At 32.9% G+C, this 21,232-nt stretch overlaps 2 protein-coding genes and 1 pseudogene across 7 annotated transcripts in view; all 3 read left to right on the forward strand.

The window, feature by feature from the left end:
- Positions 1–10,847: 10,847 nt before the first annotated feature.
- Positions 10,848–11,832, forward strand: LOC111242266 (annotated as a pseudogene).
- A 4,490-nt stretch (positions 11,833–16,322) lies between these two features.
- Positions 16,323–19,674, forward strand: LOC106770192 (leucine-rich repeat receptor protein kinase EMS1-like). Its single transcript, XM_014656015.2, has one exon. The coding sequence runs from the start codon at positions 16,323–16,325 to the stop codon at positions 19,314–19,316; it is 2,994 nt and encodes a 997-aa protein (XP_014511501.1). The 3' UTR covers positions 19,317–19,674.
- A 690-nt stretch (positions 19,675–20,364) lies between these two features.
- The window catches only part of LOC106771701, a 13,902-nt gene continuing 13,034 nt past the window's right edge, over positions 20,365–21,232 (forward strand). For all 6 annotated transcript variants that reach the window (XM_022785450.1, XM_022785452.1, XM_022785451.1 and 3 more), the window contains exons 1-3: positions 20,365–20,602; positions 20,687–20,736; positions 20,867–21,004. In XM_022785450.1, coding sequence (XP_022641171.1) covers positions 20,464–20,602; positions 20,687–20,736; positions 20,867–21,004 — 327 coding nt within the window. In that variant the 5' untranslated portion in view covers positions 20,365–20,463. The remainder of the gene's footprint in view (positions 20,603–20,686; positions 20,737–20,866; positions 21,005–21,232) is intronic.

A 21,232-nucleotide genomic window follows, 5' to 3' on the forward strand; every position in this document is an offset into this window, starting at 1 on the left:
AAGGACGTGCAAATCTGCAAAGAGACTCGGGTAATCGTTTACAAGGCCCTGTAAACGATTACCATGCTGTTTTTTCCAGCAAAAACTTCAGCAATTGGCCTAAGTTGATGTTTTCACCATGGGTGCTCCCCCACTCCATTATGGGGTTTCCTACAAATCACCTACAACCTAACACTCACACATATTACAGTTGTGTTCCTAAGTCATTGTATTTTGATGCACACATTCCACTACTTGGCCTATATTGCTAAAAAAGAAGTTTCATAATTTGCGCATTAAGAAAGCTGGACATCAATCATGAATGAACAATGATGTATACGTTGTAAAATAACCTTGAAATCAATAATATTATTACAATAATCATTTGTACAATGTATTCATATAAATTATTGTATGTTACAAAGTGTACCAAAACCAATTATAGCAACCATATTACCATGAAAACAAACTACCCTACATTTTTACAAAAGAAGAAATGTCCTACAACAATCCGTACACATCTAGCGCATCTAGTATTCTTATGTTATCGTTGTCCAAGATCCAATCACGTACATATTGCTTTCTAATTGCAAGCAATTCTTCCTGAAATGAAAATATTCAACTAGTCAATTCAACCCAATCATCAAAAACTAAAGAAAATGATATCAAGTCCTTACATTAGAGTATGTTGGCATGCTTTTCCCATTGAATTTATCTTGTCCATCCCAAATTTTCATTACTATTAAAATTATAACTCCATAATCATGTCTAAAACATCAAAAAAAAAAAATATTAACAACAACCACTTATGAAAAACTACGTCACTTACAATAACATATTTTTAAAGTGAAGGCTTAAAACAACTTACAGGTTTGGTTGGGATGGGATTTTTACTTGTACAACAGACAAAGGTCCAATACTCGAACCACACTGTACTGGGAGAGGCTAGGCTTTGATACCATTTGTAACGCCCCGGCAACTTACAGGAACTGCTGACTGCCCCCACACATCAACGCGAGGCTTTCCAGTGTGCTTTGTCCTCACTCACACACTTTCCGAGAAAACTTCCCGAAAGGTCACCCATCCCATAATTACTCTAGGCTAAGCACGCTTAACCATGGAGTTCTTATGAGTTAGGCTACCGAAAAGCAAATGCATTTGTTGATATGAGTAGTCAAATCAATTCCTTTAAGCTATCCTTCAACTGTATAGTCTCATACCTATACAATCTCCAGATCCCTCTCATTCCGATGTATGTTCGATTCGTCCATGTGCCCCTTCCACTCGAAGCCTGCCAGGAGCCGCTCCTTGTCTGTGCCCCCTGCACCATGCTTCTTGCACCGGCGATCACTCACCGCCCTCGTCAGTACCCGGGTGTCACATACAACATGCAAAAAAATCGAGCAAGGTTTTGACCCTACAATGTAAAAATTACAGTAAGACGTTAACAATACATTATTTATTGAAGGTCAATAACATTATTAAATTGGGTCACACATACCACAACAGTGTCTATCCTTTTCCGGTTGTTTACGCCCCTCACCAAAGAGTCAAGAACATATATCTCTAATGTGCTAAGTTTGACTACATAGCACCACCAACGATAGTCATGGCAAAATGGAAGAAACAACTATAGATAAACAAACAAAAGGAAACTCAAAACATCATGAGCTTCTACATGTCAAATACCACCACAAACACCACAACACGTCGATTTTTTGCCATTCTCCTATAATCATCGATTATAAGGTTCTGCGGATAGGTTCAAATACATCAATCATCAATTCCTAACACTTTATTTCTAAAATGAACAACACCATGGAAAATATATATAATACCAACACTTTAACTTACCATTGGGTTACCAGCCGCCATTGCAACTGCACAATAAATCAATGGTGGATTAGGGTTCCCAAAACACAAAAATATAAAGGTAAATACAATGCAAAACACAGCCACAACGCCCAACACCCCAAACGCAAAACAAAGACCTTATCGGCACAGAGAGAGAGAGTGATTGCTACAGAAGACAATGGAGAGAACAGCTCGAATGGGAGACACAAATGGAGAGACCAACGAAGACAGAGTGATTGCTAGAGAAATCGAGAGACCAACGGAGACAGAGTGATTGCTAGAGAACCCAACGGAGAGAGGACGCTCAATGTGAAAACGAAAATGAAAGCTTTCCCTTCAGAACGAAAACGAAAGTGAAAGAATGAAACTGCCAAATTGAAATTTCATAAAATGAGAATCCCTAAATTACCCTCATTAGCGTTTTTTAAAAGGGTTTCTTCTTTAACCCAAATAAGCCAATACAACAGCGCCACGTGGATGTGTGTTAAAATTGTGTCAAAGGATGGTGTCAAAGAAACATTTTCCTTTAAAGATATAAAGATATGTAGAAAAGAAAGTGAACACCGTCGTCCTTCAACTTTCAGCAGCGCTGAATAGAGTGAATAGATTTGAGCAAGAGATTTTTTAAGTAGTCATGCCAACTGGATTGGCCACTCAAATAAATCCCTTTTCCAAGTAAACTACTTATAAAGTAGATCACTTTATCATGGACTCCGTTATTTTGACACTTTATTTGACACATTTTTTACACTGACAGGTGTCTAGGTGTCATTGGTTAGTTTTTATTATTTGTTTCAGAAAAACTGGCCGAAAAAATGAAGAGGATTTAATTTTTTTTTTATTCCAAATATACCCTTGGCTTGTTTCATTAGGTTCTCTCAGATTTCGCTCTCTCTCTCTCTCACATTTCGTAGGTTCTTTCACAGATTTTGCTCTCTCTCACATTTCGTTCTCCCCTTTGTGGACGCTCTCTCTCATGTTTTTGGTTCTCCGTTGTCGTGGTTTGGTGGAAATGGGAAGTCCCGGACGACAGCTTTGTTGGAGCAACGTAAATGCGTTATTCGATCCTTTTGTTGTGGGATTTCGTTAATGTTGTGGTTAGGGTATTGGGTTTTTGGTTTGGGTATTTGGTTTCTTTGTGGGTTCTTCGACCCCTTTTGGGTTTTTTTCTTATTTACTTTTGTGTTTACATTTGTTTTGTTTTGATTGAGGAGTTGACGGTTCGTCATTATTTTTCAATGATGTATGTTTGCACTTTGACGAACACTTATAAGGAATGTCAATGTCGTGGAGGCACAGTTGGAGGAAGAGAAGTGCAGAAGAAGAGGTAGAAGGCAAGACGATGGATTCCAAAGTGGTGGATGTCCAAAACCATTCAGTGACAGTGCATTTCTTTCCCCTTGTGGAATGTCCAAGAACGAACCGGGTTTTTCTCAAACCGAACATGGTGGAATGTCGCAGAACACACTGGATGGAATGTGCAACACCGAACCACAATTGAAGACCTATGTGAGGATGGGAAGAAGAATGTGTTATAAGAGTCAAGCCTTAAGGACACCATACACAGGAAATGTAGTACCTAGAAGGAAAAAATAGTGATTATTGTATGGTATTTAGAATAGGACAAGAACTTGATGTTGTAATTAAACCTATTTCTTGCAATATATAGCAGATGAATGTTTGGTTGCATGTATTTATGTTCTTGAAGTGGTTTATATTTTGATTTGGTGTACATTTTAAATTTTGAAGAATCCATTTTCTGGAAATGGTAATGTTAGTGTGACAAGAATGAAGTAATGTTTGTGATATGATGAATTTGACTGAATTGGTGAAGATGATGGTGCTAAATTGTGTGTTGTAATCGTTTACTATTGTGTTGTAACTTCAATTTTTAACAACTTGTTGAACATAATGAGGCACCAATGAAAACATAAGGGACCATAGCTGAAGTTCTGCCAAGTCTGGTGCAAAAAAATGCATTGTAATCGATTACAAGTGGTTGTAAACGATTACGCGTGTCTGAATTGGATTCTGCACATCCTTTTGAACTGAAGGAGCCACCACTGAAAACGTGCAGGACCACTAGTGAACAACAGTGTGTTTTGACCCAAGTCCAGTTCTTTTAGTTGTAATTTTATGTTCTTTAGTGAGGAATGACTGCATCTTAATGTTTTGGGTCCCCCAAGATGGAGGTGGGGACCTCCCATGGAGAGATTATTGTGTTAAGTGAAGTTCTGCCAAGTCTGATGCAAAAAGCTGCATTGTAATCGATTACAAGTGGTTGTAAACGATTACGCGTGTCTGAATTGGAATCTGCACATCCTTTTGAACTGAAGGAGCCACTAGTGAAAATGTGGAGGACCACTGGTGAACAGTAGTGTGTTTTGACCCAAGTCTAGTTCTTTTAGTTGTAATTTTATGTTCTTTAGTGAGGAATGACTGCATCTTAATGTTTTGGGTCCCCCAAGATGGAGGTGGGGACCTCCCATGGAGAGATTATTATATTAAGTGAACTTGGCCTCAAAAATACAGAAAAACGCCAATGGTCCCCCAGGTTACCGCTAGTGGTTCCTTCAGTGCAACAGAATATGCAAAACTAAAACCAGACTCGCGTAATCGATTACTACACCCTTGTAAACGATTATAGTAGTGTATTTTGCTGCACAGATTGCAGTACTTGGCATAAAATGGTAAGGTAGCACTTTTATACATTGCACATAAACAAACCTGGACATCAATCATCAATCAACAATCATTTGTACAGTGCACATAAACAAGGTTGAAATCACATAATCAAGGTTGAAATCAATCATCTTATACCACTATCAATTTGTACAATATGTTCAAATACATTAAAATACACTGCCTTCATATAAATTATTGAATCTTACAATGTTTACTACATTTGTACATAGGACAACTATCCTACAACAATCCATAGACATCTAGCGCATCCAGTATTCTTATGTTCTCGTCGTTCAGGATCCAATCACGTACATCAATCCATACCATAACCTTCAATATTTCACAGTTAATCTCCACAGCCTTACGAAGCTTCAAACACCAAAGAAATGGTGTCATCGAAATTCGTTCAACATGAACATCTCTTAGTAACTCATCCATAGTAACAATGATTGATGAATCAAGAGAGATTTGAACCTACCACTACAAAACATTAAAAAATAAAAATTTATTACTTAAAAAAAACCAACTTCATATAATAGCAAAACTTTTACTCACCTTTAGGTTTCCGGACGCCATTGCAACTGCAAATATTTCATACAAATACATCAATGGTGGATTAGGGTTCAAAAAGCACAAAAAAAATTAAATAAAACAAAAATAAAGTACGCTTCCACAAGCCACACAATGCGATATAAAGCAAATACTCGAAAGGCACAAAGCCAAAGACAACCAAAACGAGAAACGCGAAAGAGAGCTTACCGATACACAGTGATACGTTTGGATGAGACGATCAGCCGAATGGAGAGACCAAGGGATTCCAAAAATGAAGCGAATGAAAATTGGAGAGAGCCGAATGGGAGAGACGAATGGGAAGAACGAAAGTGAAGAAGATAAATGGAAAGAGCGAAAGTGAAGAAGAAGAAAAATGAAACCGTGAAAATCAAAATTTCATAAAAGCATCATTCCAATATTACCCTTCTCCACTTTTTTAAAAAGATTTTATTAATGAAGTGAAAACATCCAATACAAATTTGACACGTGGACTGTGTCAAATTTGTGTCAAAAGATGCTGTCAAAGAAACATTTTCCATCTTTAAAGTCAATCTATAAATGTTTTATTTTTTTCAAATGTTTTTGATTTTTTTTAAGTTAAATATAGTTTTAATCTGACTTGAAAGTCTATAAATTATTTTCTAGCAAATTTCCAATATGCGCTAGAAAACTGGAAAAGGCCTTTCTCTCTTAATATGCTTTTTGTTAAATATGCTTTTTTTAGTTTGTTTTGTCGTGCGTTCTTTTTGTTTATAATGATAATTTTAATTATGTGAGCAAATAAAGATATTTTTATAGATCCCAGAGTGAGAGTGATGCACAACATAGTTTAGGACAAATTCGTATAATTTTTTATTTTGAAAAACTCTAGTTTCTAATGTATGACTTTCTATACTCAGTGCAGTGTATGTTTTAGTGGATGACTATAATCTAATAATTATAAGGTGGTTTTTTTACTGGTTGATTATCATATTTATAATGTTTTAGTTTATAGCTTTACATTATTAAATTAGATATTACAGAAAAAAAAATTATTTTTATTTTTTTATAACTAATTATTTTCAATATATATATATATATATATATATATATATATATATATATATATATATATATATATATATATATATATATCATCATTTGATTTTTCAACGCAAATATAAATTTTACCGTGTATATTTTTATTCCTTTTATATATATATATATATATATCACTGCATCTTTTAAAATCTTTTCAATATTTTATTTATCAATAACAATAAATATTCACATATTTTTATCTTTTTTCTCAAATTTTAAATTTTAAAATAATTTGTTGTCTACGAAACCAAGTTATATTTCACCTTATTTAACTTTTTAATTTCTCTACTATTTTAAACTAATTAAAAATTATTCTTCACAATTTTAAATAATTCTTTTAAATTTTTTTTATTATCTACCATATTTTTTAAAACTCATTCAATTTTTCAATTTTTTTATTTTCTACCATATTTAACAAAAACCAAATTATATTCCACGTAACAGAATCTTTTAATTTCTTTTCCTTTTCAAGTCAATTAAAATTTGGTCTACATAATTTTAATTATTTTCATAAATTAAATTCTTTTATGAAATATATTATTTGTAATTCTATTTTTTTTAGTCTTTCTTGTCTCTTTGCACATAATTTGTTGAAAACGTCGATTAGAGATAAAACGAAATTATAATATATGAGATGTAATCCTCAGTTTACAAGTGAGATTGACTTAAACCTAAAATCTACTTTTAACATAATTTCCCAGATCCCATTTCCAGAAATTGGTCTTGTCTAAAAACGAAATGCAATGAGAGAAAGCAACCAAAAACGACACGGTGAGGTTGGAATTTAGCTCTCCAAACTCAATTCCGACCTCGAAAAGCAAATACAGTACACAATCCGACTTACCAGGTAAGTTACATTAGTGGAATTTAAGAAAAGAAAAAGTTTTGAAAATTTAGTCTTCAGAAAGTCCAATTTTCACTTTGTGGTGTAATGTTCGGTCTATTGCATTATATTATTTGTGGAAGAAAGGATCAACTATCATCGTTGCTTGACTTTTGTGTAAAACAATGTCCCCCATTTAGAAATTCAGAAAAAGGCAATGTGAACATTTAAAAGTAAAAACCTTTAAAATGAAGATCTGTTGAATTTTATAGAAAATATATTTAAGCGTATCGTGTAGGTTGGGAGAATCTCATATCCTGTAAAAAGAATAATAAACTGATAATCAATTTATGAATTACTGACTTTTAGTTAATGCTAATAAGGATTTTTTTAATTAATATCGATCAAAGTTATGTTTGAATAGTGTAAAATGTGCTTTTTTTTTAATCGAAATAGACAAAAATGATTTGGAAAATATAGACAATTTTTTTAGCAAGTCGTGTCCAGATAACTTTATAGGAAGAAGTTGTGCACCCCTCTATAACTTTGCTTTTGACATATGAGAAAAAGAAAAGTTGTGCACTCCATACACGCTTTTGACATATGAGAAAAAGAAAAGTAGTGCACGCTGTATACATTTTCAGTTTCTAGTAATTGATTATTAGGTTTTGCAATCGATTACATAATACCAAAATCGTGCAGGATGGGCATGATTTCAATTGTAATCGATTACATTCATGTTGTCATTGATTACATGAAGTGTAAATCAAGAAAAACTCTTTAGTAATCACTTACCAGAGATGTAATAGACAAAAATCCTTAGTGATACGAGTTGCTGATAATTGATTACAATAAAATATATTGAGATACTTATTGACCTTTTTTTTTGTCTTTTTTGTTTTGTGCAATCCTTTATTTTCTTAATTTTTTTGAGATAAATTTTTGAAATTGTTGAAAATAGATACACATTTTGTAATTGATAGATTTCTTTAATTGGTATGTAATTATAAGAAGTATCATTGTTTTAGAGTAAAAAGAAATTAAAACCATAAAACAAAATAATCAAGAAAATAAAAACTATTTTATTAAATGATATATTGATTACAAGAACATAAAAATAAAATTAAAAGAGAGTAAAATAAAATAAAAAAATCTAAGAAGATCCTCTTGGTGGACCAAAATGACGACGTAGATAATCGATGTCTTGCTCCAAATGTTCAATTTGAGCATCAATGCTATCGAATCTGTCGCCCATGTTTTGCTCGAGATGTCCAGCTTCAGCATTCATATGGTTGAAGTTGTCGCCAACAAATGCTCGCAGCGTATCTCGTTCATTATTTCAGCAAGCAAGGAGGTGTTTGGTGTTGAGGGGAAGGTGTTTGGTGTTGAGGACGTTGGCGTTGAGGAGGAGTATCTCTGCGAACCCACTGGCCATCATTGTTTATAATAAATCGAAGGAAAAGATGATGTCGACCGCAATTTTGAAGGACCTCTTCACTGGAACAATTGGCTAATCATCCAATGGAGTATCAAAATGTTGTATGAAAACGGTGATCAAGTGTGGATACGGTAAAGAGGCCCCCTCTCTCAAAGCCTTCTTCACCAAATGGGCCGAGTTGATCTCCTTTGACATGAGGATGATCTAAATTAAAATCAGGATCTTCCTTAGTAGCTTGTGCAATGTTAGATAAACGAGGAAGCAAAATACGTCAGGTAACATAATGTAATATTTGAGTATCCACTTTCATAAACCGTGCTAGTATTCTACCCGAAAACTTTGGGTTACATATAATTTGTCCAGCGTCTAGGGTATGATAATCATTTGACCATTGTTCATGTGTATCACCCTCAAAATGCAAGCCTACATATGAGAGGTCGGTAAGGGAATAAAAAAGGTTTGGACTTATGGTCATTTTGACATTTTTCACCTCGCTGTGAATGACGCCATTGTCAGAAATACGGAGGTTACTATAGAAAACACGGACTAAGTCAAGGTAATAATGTGAATAATGAAAAACAAAATCAACTAAACCAAGATTTGTCAACATATGGTAAAACTCATAATTTTGTCCCTCAAAATATTCTAAAAGTCTAAGTATTTTGGCGCAATGATTTCACGATTAAAGAAGTCTGAAAAATACTTCTTCAATTGTGCAGCGGTGGAAAACAATACGTTGGATCATGATGGATATTGTGATGATGGTGAGGGTGGGCTTTCAGTAGGTTGATAGCGGCGATGTCCTACACCAGAAGAACAGGAGCCCCTTACCCTTTGTCTCTTAGAACATTCAACCATGAAATATTTCGAGAACTTTCAATCGGTGTAAATGATAGAGATGTGAAAGAGGATTGAAATTTTGGTTATTAGGAGTGAAAGAGAGGTGAAATGGGGCATTTTTGGAGGTCCTTGGTGGCCAAAAATGGAGGTGGAGGCGAAGGAGAGCCAAGGGATTAAGATATTGTACTAGAAGAAACAGAAAAAGTTGATTTTATAGAATCTAGGGTTTCTAGTAATCGATTACACAAACCTTGTAATCAATTACCAAAGAGTTTGGGCTATACACATTATTATTTTATTTTTTATATAATTTTTATATTTTTAAAATGTTATTTGTATAAATGATATTTTTTATATAATTTGTGTTATTTGTAATTTGGTTATAAAGTAATATAAATCAAAAATAGAAATTTTATTCTTCATATAAATTTTTATATTTATAATTTCCATTTTAAATTATTTAATTCAATAATATAAATGTTTCTTTTTACAATTTGTATTTTTTTATTTTGCATATAAAGATTTATATAAATATTTTTTTTATTTAATTAGTGATTTTTATAATTTCCATATAATTGATTAATAGAATTTTGATTTTTATATAAATTTTCATTTTTGTGATTTGTATAGAAATTTAGATAAATAAATAATAGAAATGTTAATTAAAACAGAAAAAAACTAACATTAAAACAATTACACATGGCTTGAGAACACTCTTAATAAAGCTCATGATTTCATACAATGATATTGATTGTTTTTTATTGATGTGTACCCGTTCCACAGGTTGGTCGTCTTCTTTGTCATTGGCCACATCGTTGCTGTTGTGATGGGGGAGTTTGTGTGTCTTCATCAGTGTCTTTGGTTTCAATGAAATGAGTTTGATTTTGTGGTGGTACAAAATCCATGGTCAGTCGATAAAAATTATGTGATGAAAAACGTCCTTTGTATGCAAACGGTGGAGCCATGGTCAATGTAGCAAACATCTGTGAAGGATCCGCAGTAAATGTTGAAGGACCCTCACTAACGAATGAAGGACCTGCAATAAATGTTGAAGGACTCGCACTGAATGGTGAAGAACCTCCACTAAACGGTGTTGTCGATGAAAAGTAAGTGTAAAAGCTTCAAACTTGAGGATAGAAAAATGACGGTGGGACGTTTTGTTCAAAGCTTGAATATGATGATGGATTCTACAGGTGATCATAAGAAGACCTATAAAGGTCATGGATCGGTTGTGGTGGACGGTAGTTGTTAGTGGATGATGTTGTCATTTCATAAATTTAATTTATTTTATTCAAATTAAATATTTTTAAATTTTTATATTTTACTATATTTTAAAACCATAAATTATTAATTACTAATAATTTTAATTAATAAAAATGATTACAATTAATTAAATTATGGAAAAGGTGAAGTTGTAGGGGAGGTACATGACTTCTATAGTTAAAGTTGTGTTGAAGCTACAAGAGTGTATGCAATTCCAATCGAATGAGGAGACAATTTCTACAATCAAACAATATCACATAAACAACATATATAAATTCAACTTTGTTGAATATAAGCCTAACATATACATAGTACGATGTCTGAATTACCACAATGATTATCCATGGCGTTTATGGGCAGCCTATAGCAAAGTCCATCAACATTGGAAAATCAAGAATATTGCCAGACCACATGCATGTTTTTCAACCATACTATCTGAAGATCATACAAATCTTGATAGTAATCACATTGTCGCCATCGTGTCCAATTCTGTTAGGAAAACCCCTCCCTTCCCATCAAAAGTTTGATTGCAGACATTGAAAATCGTTTTGGATATTTTGTCTCATACAGAAAATCTTTGATGGGCAAACAAAAGGCCCTTGCTGTGGAGTTTGGTGAATGGGAAGATTCTTTTAACCATCTTCCTTGGTGGTTACACTTTGTCAAAGATGCAAATCCAGGTACAATTATCCAATGCACTGGTTCTCCAGTGGATGTTGATGGACAACCTAACCGTGATTGTTATGTTATGGAAAGAGTTTTTTGGTCTTTTGATCCATGTATAGAAGGATTCAAATATTGTAAACCCATTCTCGAAGTAGATGGAACCTTTCTAATGGTCAAAATCATGGAACTTTACTCACTGTGATTGCTTAGGATGGCAATAGAAATCTTTTTCCATTGGCATTTGGCATTGTAGAAGGTGAGACAAAAGAGACATTGATATGGTTTTTTCAACTACTTCGAGAACATGTTTCCCCTCAACAAAATCTTTACATCATCACTGACAGAGGGAAGGGTATCTTATCAGCTTTAAGATCAGAAGAAGTTCGTTGGGAAAAGGATGGTATATAAACTTCGTTTATTGCATACGTCATCTAGCCTCCAACTTCAACAACAAATTCAAGAATCAGGAACTCAAACGACAAATCATCAAATTAGGTACTATTTAAATAAATTTTACTACCAATTTACAGTTTAAATTTTGTACATTGAATTCTTCAAATTTTTATTTTATTCTGTTGTTACAGCTTACGAGGTGAACCAACCTATTATGACAACAAAACTTACTGCAATGAGAGACCATTTTCCCCAATAAGTATCTTGGATAGATAAAATTCCTTTAAAAAATGGTCTTCGACTATTGATGGAGGCAAAAGATATGGAGATATAACCACTAATCTTGCTGAGTGCATGAATTCCGTCCTAAAGGGAGCACATTCATTAACAATTTGTGCTATAATCAAAACAACATCTGAGAGGACACAATTTGTTGAATGAGGCTTAAAAGCACAGTTCATGCTACAAGTAACCCACAATATCCATAAGAAATTAATGACGTTATTAGAAAAAATCAACAACAATCCACATTTTGTCATGTTCATCACTACGATCATGAAAATTATGAATTTGATGTTTAGGAAATTTCAACACCCCACCAATATCGCCCACATCCAATTTCCTATAATGTCAGGCTTAATGAATGGTTGTGTGATTATGGTAACTTCCAAGCTACTCGCCTCCCATGACATCATGTCATTGTCGTTTGTGCATATTTACATATACCACTAACCCAATATATTGATTCGATTTACACTCTTCACAACATTTATAAGGCATATGAAGTATAATTTCACCCCACCCGAAATGAATATTATTGGTCTACATATACTAATCCAAACTTCATACCAGATCCTCAAATGTGATGCAAGGCATCGGGAAGACCAAGTACTACTAGAATCCATAATGAGATTGATCAATCGACATCGGATAAACAAAAAAAAAAATGTTTTTACTGCTCCAACGAAGGTCAAAATAAGGAGACATGTTCATATCGTCAATAATTTTTCTTTAATGTTACCTTTTTGTAATCCCTTCATCAATTAATAAAATAGTGTAATTTTTGTTTATGAATTTTTTTTATGGTTTTAATTTGATTTTAGTCTAAAATAATGATCATTTTAATTTGTTTTTAGCCTAAAACAATGATGCAATCAACAGTATCAAACAATGTAATTAAAATAAATAAAGAAAAATACATACTTACTCAAAAGGTATTGGAATGTAATCAAGAACCATAAACAAGATACATGTTGAAGAAGCATAAAAGCTCTTTGTTTTAACACTTAAAGCCTCTAATAATCGATTAACATTAGTCCGTAATCAATTACCAGAAGGTTTTTTTGCCTATGACAACTCTGGTAAGTGATTAGCAAAGATTTTTTCTCAATTTACACTTCATGTAATCAATTACAATACGAATGTAATTGATTACAACTAAAGTTATGTCCATCCTGCACAACTTTTTTGGTATTATGTAATCAATTACAAAGCCTGATAATTAATTACCAGAGACTGAAAACATGTGAGAAATGCACGACTTCTCTTTTTCTCATATGCCAGAAGCATAGTCGTGCAGAGATGCACAACTTCTTCATATAAAGTTGTCTAAGCTCCCATAACTTGCCTATTTTAGTAAAAAAAAAAAAAAGTTTTGCTTACATCCGTAAATTTCAAACCATTTTTTCCTTCGGTAAAAAAAACTGTAAAATATAGTTATTATATATTATTGATATTTCTTAAGATTATTTTTTTAACTCTTGTAAGTTTAAAAAAACATGTGTTTTTAACAAGGATTGATAGACAAGAAAACTCTCAGTGACATCAATAAAAAAGGTGTTATGGTTCATTGCAACACTAATAAGATTAGTTATTATGGTTGTGTTTGGAGAAAGAAGAAGTAGTATAAAAGAGGTGTTATGGTTGTGATTTGGTTCATGGAAACATTAATAAAATTGGTGATTACGATAAGGAAGATGGCATACTGTTCTAGGACGGTAGTTTTGTTCATTATACTACTCACCGTCTTCAGTCCTTCAACACTTGCTGAGTATAGCCCTGGAGTCGGAAATAGACATCTTCCTGGCATCCCTCGCCCTCGTCCTAGGCCGCCACCAAGACCCCAAAACGACGCTCCCTAGGCCTACCCTACCACTATTTTATACCATAAACAATCTTTTTCATCTTCACCAATCAAATAAACATCTTCACTTCCTTCTTTCTCTTCTATAAGCAAATTGTACTCAACAAATTTTTCTATAATTTTTGCAACCTCCTTTTCTAGTTTGATGATGATGATGATATATAATATTCAAAGTTATCTCCTCCCTGTTTTGCAACCTCCTTTGCCATGTTTTTGTGTGACGTAGGTTGTCCACCACTGTAGTGGTGCCACTTCTGAACCACATCCCATTCCATTGGATAATGTTATTACAACTCATCCAAAACAAAAACTCCCAGTGGCTTCCTTACTCACTCTTTGATGCAACCAGACATTGGAAAAGAAATATTTTTATATACACTTGAAATCAACTTATATCATAGGGTAATGACATTCAATATCTTATTAAATCCATAAAATATTTTTATATAGTTTTTTTTGACAAATTAAAAATATTTAGATTTCTAATAAATTAGAAATTAATTATATTTTTTTAGAAAGAAAATTAATAGACTAATCCTAATCTACAAGATTTTTATAAATATTTTGGCTAGTGAGTTTTTTTCAATTTTTTGACTCTCTGAAATGAATTTTTATGTTTCCAATCTATGTAGGTCAATATTAAATCATTTCATAGACCTAAATTGACACAGAGTTACTCCCTCCATCACTCTATCTTCTTTCTCCACCTTCTCTATTTTTTTTTTAAATTTCAATATTATTAGTTTTACTTTTATATTTACCTATTTTATTTTTTATTTTTTAAAACCCTAATCTTCTTTCACTTTCACTCTTTCTCTCAAAGACAAGCTTCCACTACCCATTCTCACTTTCACTTTCTCTCTCTTTCTATTCAATTTCCACATCCGTTAAAACAAAAGTATGTGTAAGTGTCTTTCTTCTTAAAAGGACCACTTAAGATCAAATTGCTTCTTCTTCCTATGTTAATGATGATTTTGTTGTATTTTGGGTGTATCAATATAGACCTTCATTTTTTTCAATATAAAAGTTGGTGTAATAATGTTTCTTTTAAAACTTTGCTTTAAGCTTGTGATTTTGATTTCAAAAATAAATGTGCAACTGTAGAAATTATGTAAAATCGAGGTAAGTGGTCACTGTTCTGATTTTGGCGTTTGGTGACATCAATGGCATTTTACCACATCGATGATATCTTACGTGACTCTATTGTTTAAGATAGAAGCAATGGAAACATGAACCTAACACGTCCCTAAGGGCATTAAATGATTCAATTTTCTTGCAATATATATATATATATATACACACACACACACACATGATACTATAACAAAGGAAATTTGAAGATATTTTATTGAAATAATTTTCTTTCTAATGCAAAAGTCAATTTTATACACGAATCTACACAAACTTAATATAAAAATGGTTGATGTGATTGTTTTTACAATGAAATGAAATAACAATATTATTATTATTCATGTATAGGCAAAAAAAACACTTGGTTTTTCTTTAGAGGACAATTTACGTTATAGGACATCTTTCAAAGCCAATAGTTAACGGATGTGAAAGAGAAAGTGAAAGTAAGGGTAGGAGTGCAGGCTTGCCTTTAAGAAAAAGAATAAAAGTGAAAAGCGATTAGAGTTTTAAAAAATAAAAAGTAAAATAGATAAAAGATAAAAATAAAAAGAACAAGATTGGAATTTAGAAAAAATTGGAGAAGTGAAGAGAAAATATAAGATGGTGGAGAGAGTAACTCATTGACCGATGTAATAGATACAACCCATTTTTCAAATTTCAATAATAAAATGAAAAAAGAATACAAACATCATATATTTTAAAATTAACCTTTAAATTTTAGTGTAATTTATCCTAGTTAAAATCCCTCTAACCCCTTCTTTCAACTATATTCTATATATTACCAGCTCTACCTTGTCAATCTCTCCTTTTGCCGTTATGTTTAATTGTTTTCTAAAAAGGCTTTTGTAATTTTTAGAACATGGATTTTGGTTTATTCTCATTTTTTTTCTCTTTTTCTAATATATTATTGCATATGTTGCAAATGATTATCCAAGTACGACATCTTAATTAGGTTGATGTATATGTACATATTAAACACATCATATGTACATACTTTTTAAATGATTTGATATTTTATTAATCTAACTTATTTGCACTCATAATATATATTTTTAAAATAAATGTAAACATATACCGATGATGAATTTATCTAAATTATGGACAAGTCTAATAAATAACCACAAAAATCAAACTTCCACACTTTGGCTTTGACAACTTTATTAGTGGTGCCGAGTCATCAATAATTCAGTTCCCTGTTTTCAGAGTTTTATTTTCGAAAAATATTTTTTTAACAATTTCTTTTAATAAAATTTTTACAATTATTTATATGATAATTTGTAATTAATTTATTTTAAATATATATATATCAAATCAATAAAATAGTCATTCATAGTCTATTATAAAAATTTATTAAAAAAAGTTGATAGTATATGATAGTTCTTTCATTTGATAAACCAAGTAAGGCCTAAGTATTGTCTACTTCGTTGCTCCTCGCCAACTCTGTCCTTTGTATTCTGACACTCTTCTCTGCAGATATGTTGGGGTTGTCTTTTGCTATTGTTTTCCTTTTGACTGCAGCATTTGCCATGTTATGTTCATGTGGCCATGCAACACTTGGTTGCAATGAAGAAGAAAGGCAAGCTCTTCTAAGGATCAAAGGAAGCTTCAAAGATCCTTCAAGCCTTTCATCTTGGGAAGGAACTACTTGTTGCCAATGGAAAGGTGTAGGTTGCAATAATCTTACAGGCCATGTTGTCAAGCTTGATCTCAGAAATCCTTGTTATCCCTTACAAGGAGATTTTCAACCAAACTGTAAGTTTTACGATCATGTCCTCGAAGCTCAACATCTTCACCCTTCTATATTGCAGCTTAAATATCTAACTTATTTAGATTTAAGTGGAAACAGATTTCATAATAGTTCAATACCAGCGTCCATTCAAACGCTGCAGCATCTGCAAGTCCTTTATCTCTCTGATAGTCATTTTAGTGGTAGGATTCCGTTCAATCTTGGGAACCTCACAAAATTGCTCATTCTTGATTTGAGCTTCAATCCTCTTTTGTATGCGGATGACTTATACTGGATTTCTCAACTTTCATCCCTCCAATACCTTTACATGAGTGATGTGAATCTTGATAAAGCACAAAACTTGTTGCAGTCACTCAACATGCTTCCTTCTTTGATAGAAATAGAATTGAGGAATTGTGGACTTGATAAATTGCACACCCATCAACATATTAGCACCACAAATCTCTCCAGACTGGAAGACCTCAATCTAGCAGAAAATGGACTTCAGACTCCTTTTCTGGATGCTTTCCAAAATATGACTTCCATTGCAGTCATTGACCTTTCTCACAACAACCTGAATTCCACTCCCTTCTGGTTGGAAACCTGTGCTAACCTCGTCAGTCTATTTCTTGATAGTAATGCTCTTTATGGCTCACTTCCATCTGTTTTGAAGAATCTGACTTCCCTGGTTTCTCTTGACCTTTCACAAAACAAGTTTGATTCTGTTCCGGGTTGGTTAGGTGAGTTAAAGGGTCTTCAATATCTCAGTCTTTCTGGTAATGATGTACATCAAATTGAGGGATCTCTGGCATCACTTCTGGGAAACTGTTGCCATCTTCAACAATTAGATATGTCAAGAAACAAAATTCAAAGTGATGCACTTGGAAACCATATACAGTTTGAATGCATCAGACACGATTTAATGTACTTGGATTTAAGTTACAACGAATTTAATGGTTCATTGCCAGCATGGTTGGGACAGCTTGAAAATCTAAGTTCATTGATTATGACTGACAGTAACTTGGTGGGATCACTTCCATGTGCTATAATAACAAAACTAGTCCATCTAGAGAATTTGGTGCTTTCCAACAATAACTTCAACGGTTCTCTTCCTGACTGTATCGGGGATCTTGTCAGTTTAAAAATTTTAATTCTTGCTTCCAATCATTTTGATGGGATCATTCCAAGGAGTTTAGTGCAACTTGTAAGCCTAACAGATTTAGATCTTTCACGAAACTCTTTAAATGGTACCATTCCTCACAATATTGGTCAACTTCAAAATTTGTCCACTCTCTATCTTTCTGAAAATAAGTTACACGGAAACATTCCTTACAGTCTTAGTCAGCTTTTAAACCTTCACAACTTAGACATGTCCCTAAATCGTTTGGAGAATTTGGTGTCTGACATAAGATGGCCAAGGCAACTTTACTACATAAATCTCACCAATAACCATATCTGTGGGTCACTTCAACAAGATATTTCTGATAGCTTGCCCAGTGTCGGTTACTTGCTTCTTGGAAACAACCTTATAAGTGGCCACATTCCCAATTCATTGTGCAGAATAGACTCCTTGTACAGTCTTGATCTTTCAGGAAACATGTTAGCTGGTGGAATTCCTAATTGTTGGAGTGTTACTCAAAGATTCGGTGTCATAAATTTGGCATCCAACAAATTATCAGGTGTCATTCCTAGCTCTCTGGGCAATCTATCCACGTTGGCATGGTTACATTTGAACAATAACAGCCTTCATGGAGAGTTTCCATCCTCTCTGAGAAATTTAAGTCAACTTTTAATTTTGGATGTTGGAGAGAATGATTTGTCTGGGATTATCCCTTCATGGATGGGGAATATCTTTTCCTCGATGCAGATTCTAAGGCTACCGCAAAACAGATTGAATGGAACAATTCCATTAAAATTGTGCCAGCTTTCTGCACTGCAAGTTTTGGATCTTTCAAACAACAACTTGATGGGTCCAATCCCTCATTGCATAGGAAATCTGACAGGTATGGCCTCAAAAAAGAATATTTCAGTAAATCAACCTGTTGAATGGTATGAGCAAGATGTTAGAGTGGTCATGAAAGGAAGAGAACTTGAGTATACGAGAACTCTAAATCTCGTGGTGACATTGGACTTGTCAAATAACAATTTGATTGGATCTATTCCAGAAGGAATAACATCACTTGGTGCATTGCTTAACCTAAATCTATCATACAATCTTTTGTCAGGGCATATCCCCAAAAGGATAGGGGATATGAAATCTCTGGAATCTCTTGACCTCTCTCATAACAAACTTTCTGGTGCAATTTCAGAAAGCATATCTAGTTTAAGTTGGTTAAGCCACTTAAATTTGTCCTACAACAATCTTTCAGGACCAATTCCCATAGGAACTCAATTGTCTACCTTTGATTCTTTTATGTATGCTGGCAACACGTTTCTGTGTGGACCTCCACTGCCAAATAAGTGTTCTGATGATAATTTGCAACATGGCAATGACGATGAAGAAAAAGATCAAAAAGAGGATAAAGTAGAGAAATTGTGGTTTTACTTTGTCATAGCACTTGGCTATTTTATTGGATTTTGGGCTGTTAGTGGAAGCTTGTTGTTGAAGAGAAGTTGGAGACTTGCTTACTTTCAATATATTGAGGAGTCAACACAGAGGATAAATGTATCATTGACAATACATTTAGCAACTTTTAAGGAAAGATTGACAGGAATGGTGGTGCTGAGTGACACACTATGGTAGTCTTTATGCATTCTGTCTCTCTTTTATGTTATTGGAGGATTTCACGTGTTTATTTTGCTTGATAAGTAATTACTTTGGACTTTGTAAAATAGTAATAAAAGCAAGTTCTAGAATTTCTAGTTTAACTAATAATTGCTAAAATATTGCAGAGTGTATCCTTTTCCAATTCCCAAATAGTCTGAGTGATACAACCTCCCCTACACTCATTTAAGAAAGGTTGATGTTTTTGTGACTTGAGAAATATAATTATTATTATTATCATTATTATTGTTATTATTATTATACATCTTTAGTTTCAACATGAAGAAAATCAATGTGCGTGTTCATATTTCTGACTTCTGCGAACAGTTTTTCTCCGTCCCACTGTTGTACATAAATTTTATACATTGTCATACGATATATATTGCTTTTTCATTAGAAAATTTAATACTGAAAAGTAGAATATTTTTTGTTTCAAAACAAACAAAACAATATTTAAATTTATTGTTTTAAACTAACTCTTAAATTAAAATAATTAGCCTAAAGAAAATTTAAATTATTTTACAAATTAAAAATTTTAAAATATAAGAGGCCATGAAGCTACATTTCCAAGTAAATACTTCATAACCTTTTTATAAAAAGAAGACCATGTGCGACAGATAAGGCAGATAGTTAATTCATGAATTAAATATATTTTTAATTTTTAATTTTGGATACAAAACTGATATTTATTAATATTTTAAATTTTTTATATAGATTGATTTTAAATTTTAAAAATAAAAATTAGTAAAAAAATATCATTTTATGACGACTTTATTATAACGAATAAAAATCATCCATCATGTTAATTGGTGAATAAACATAAAACATATTATGGCAGAATTATAGATATCAGTCTTAATATACAATATGGTAGCAAATTTATAAATAAGTTTAAAGAAACTTATTATGACAGAGTTATGAATATCAATCATAATACCTAATGCGTGGTAAAATTGTATATAAGTTAAAAACTTATAATGACGAAGTTAATGATCTCTGTCATAATATCTTAATTTTTCCAGCCCTGTAATCTTTAACTTTTTCGAGATTTTTTTTCACTTCGCGTTTGCAAGCCCTAATTTCTTCCCTTTGCTCTCTCGTTTGCGTTCATCACTCTCATTCAATCATGCGTTCATCACTCTCATTCAATCATGCGTTCATCACCCTCATTCTTCCCCAATCCCTAAATCCTCCCTTCCGCCGTTTATCATTTATGGTGACCAAGCCATCGAAGTGGAGTTCGCCGGTCACCGTCGAGTTCATCGGTACGTCGTCGAATTTGCAAATATCTTATGGGATTCTAGCGTTACTTGGACTTTGGTAGAAGGAGGCCAATATCTTATTCGTAGGTCTCGATAACGTTGGCAAAATCACCCTGTTCCACATGTTCAAAGACGAGGTTCGTCTTCAATTTCATTTCTTTTCCCTTTTTCATTCCAATCGTTACCGATGTGTAGTATTGTTGACTGTCAGTGAACTTTGAACAAGAATGAAATGGTCATCTAATATGCTTGATACGCTTTTCGCAGGGAAGAGATCTCAGCCCTATAACTGCGAAGCTGTGGAAGAAGTTCTTTGAAAACCTGTTTGACACAAATTCCACTAATGAAGTGGTTAAGAGGATGAAGGAAAAGAAAGTTTCATTTAAATGGATTCAATTGTACGAGGTAACATTTTTAAATTTGCTTTGCTGTTTTGTTTTCAAGCTTGGATAGTTTAAATGAAAGAGAAAAACTATATATATATATATATATATATATATATATATATATATATATATATATATATATATATATATCTTGACAAAAGAAAAAAGCTAAGGTTAACATCCTATCAGGTATTAAGAATTAAATGCTAGAATTAAGCGTATGTATAGTTAGTGATATTAGCTATTA

This window comes from Vigna radiata, chromosome 8 (genome assembly GCF_000741045.1).
Source record: "Vigna radiata var. radiata cultivar VC1973A chromosome 8, Vradiata_ver6, whole genome shotgun sequence".
In the NCBI taxonomy this organism is placed as follows: domain Eukaryota; kingdom Viridiplantae; phylum Streptophyta; class Magnoliopsida; order Fabales; family Fabaceae; genus Vigna; species Vigna radiata.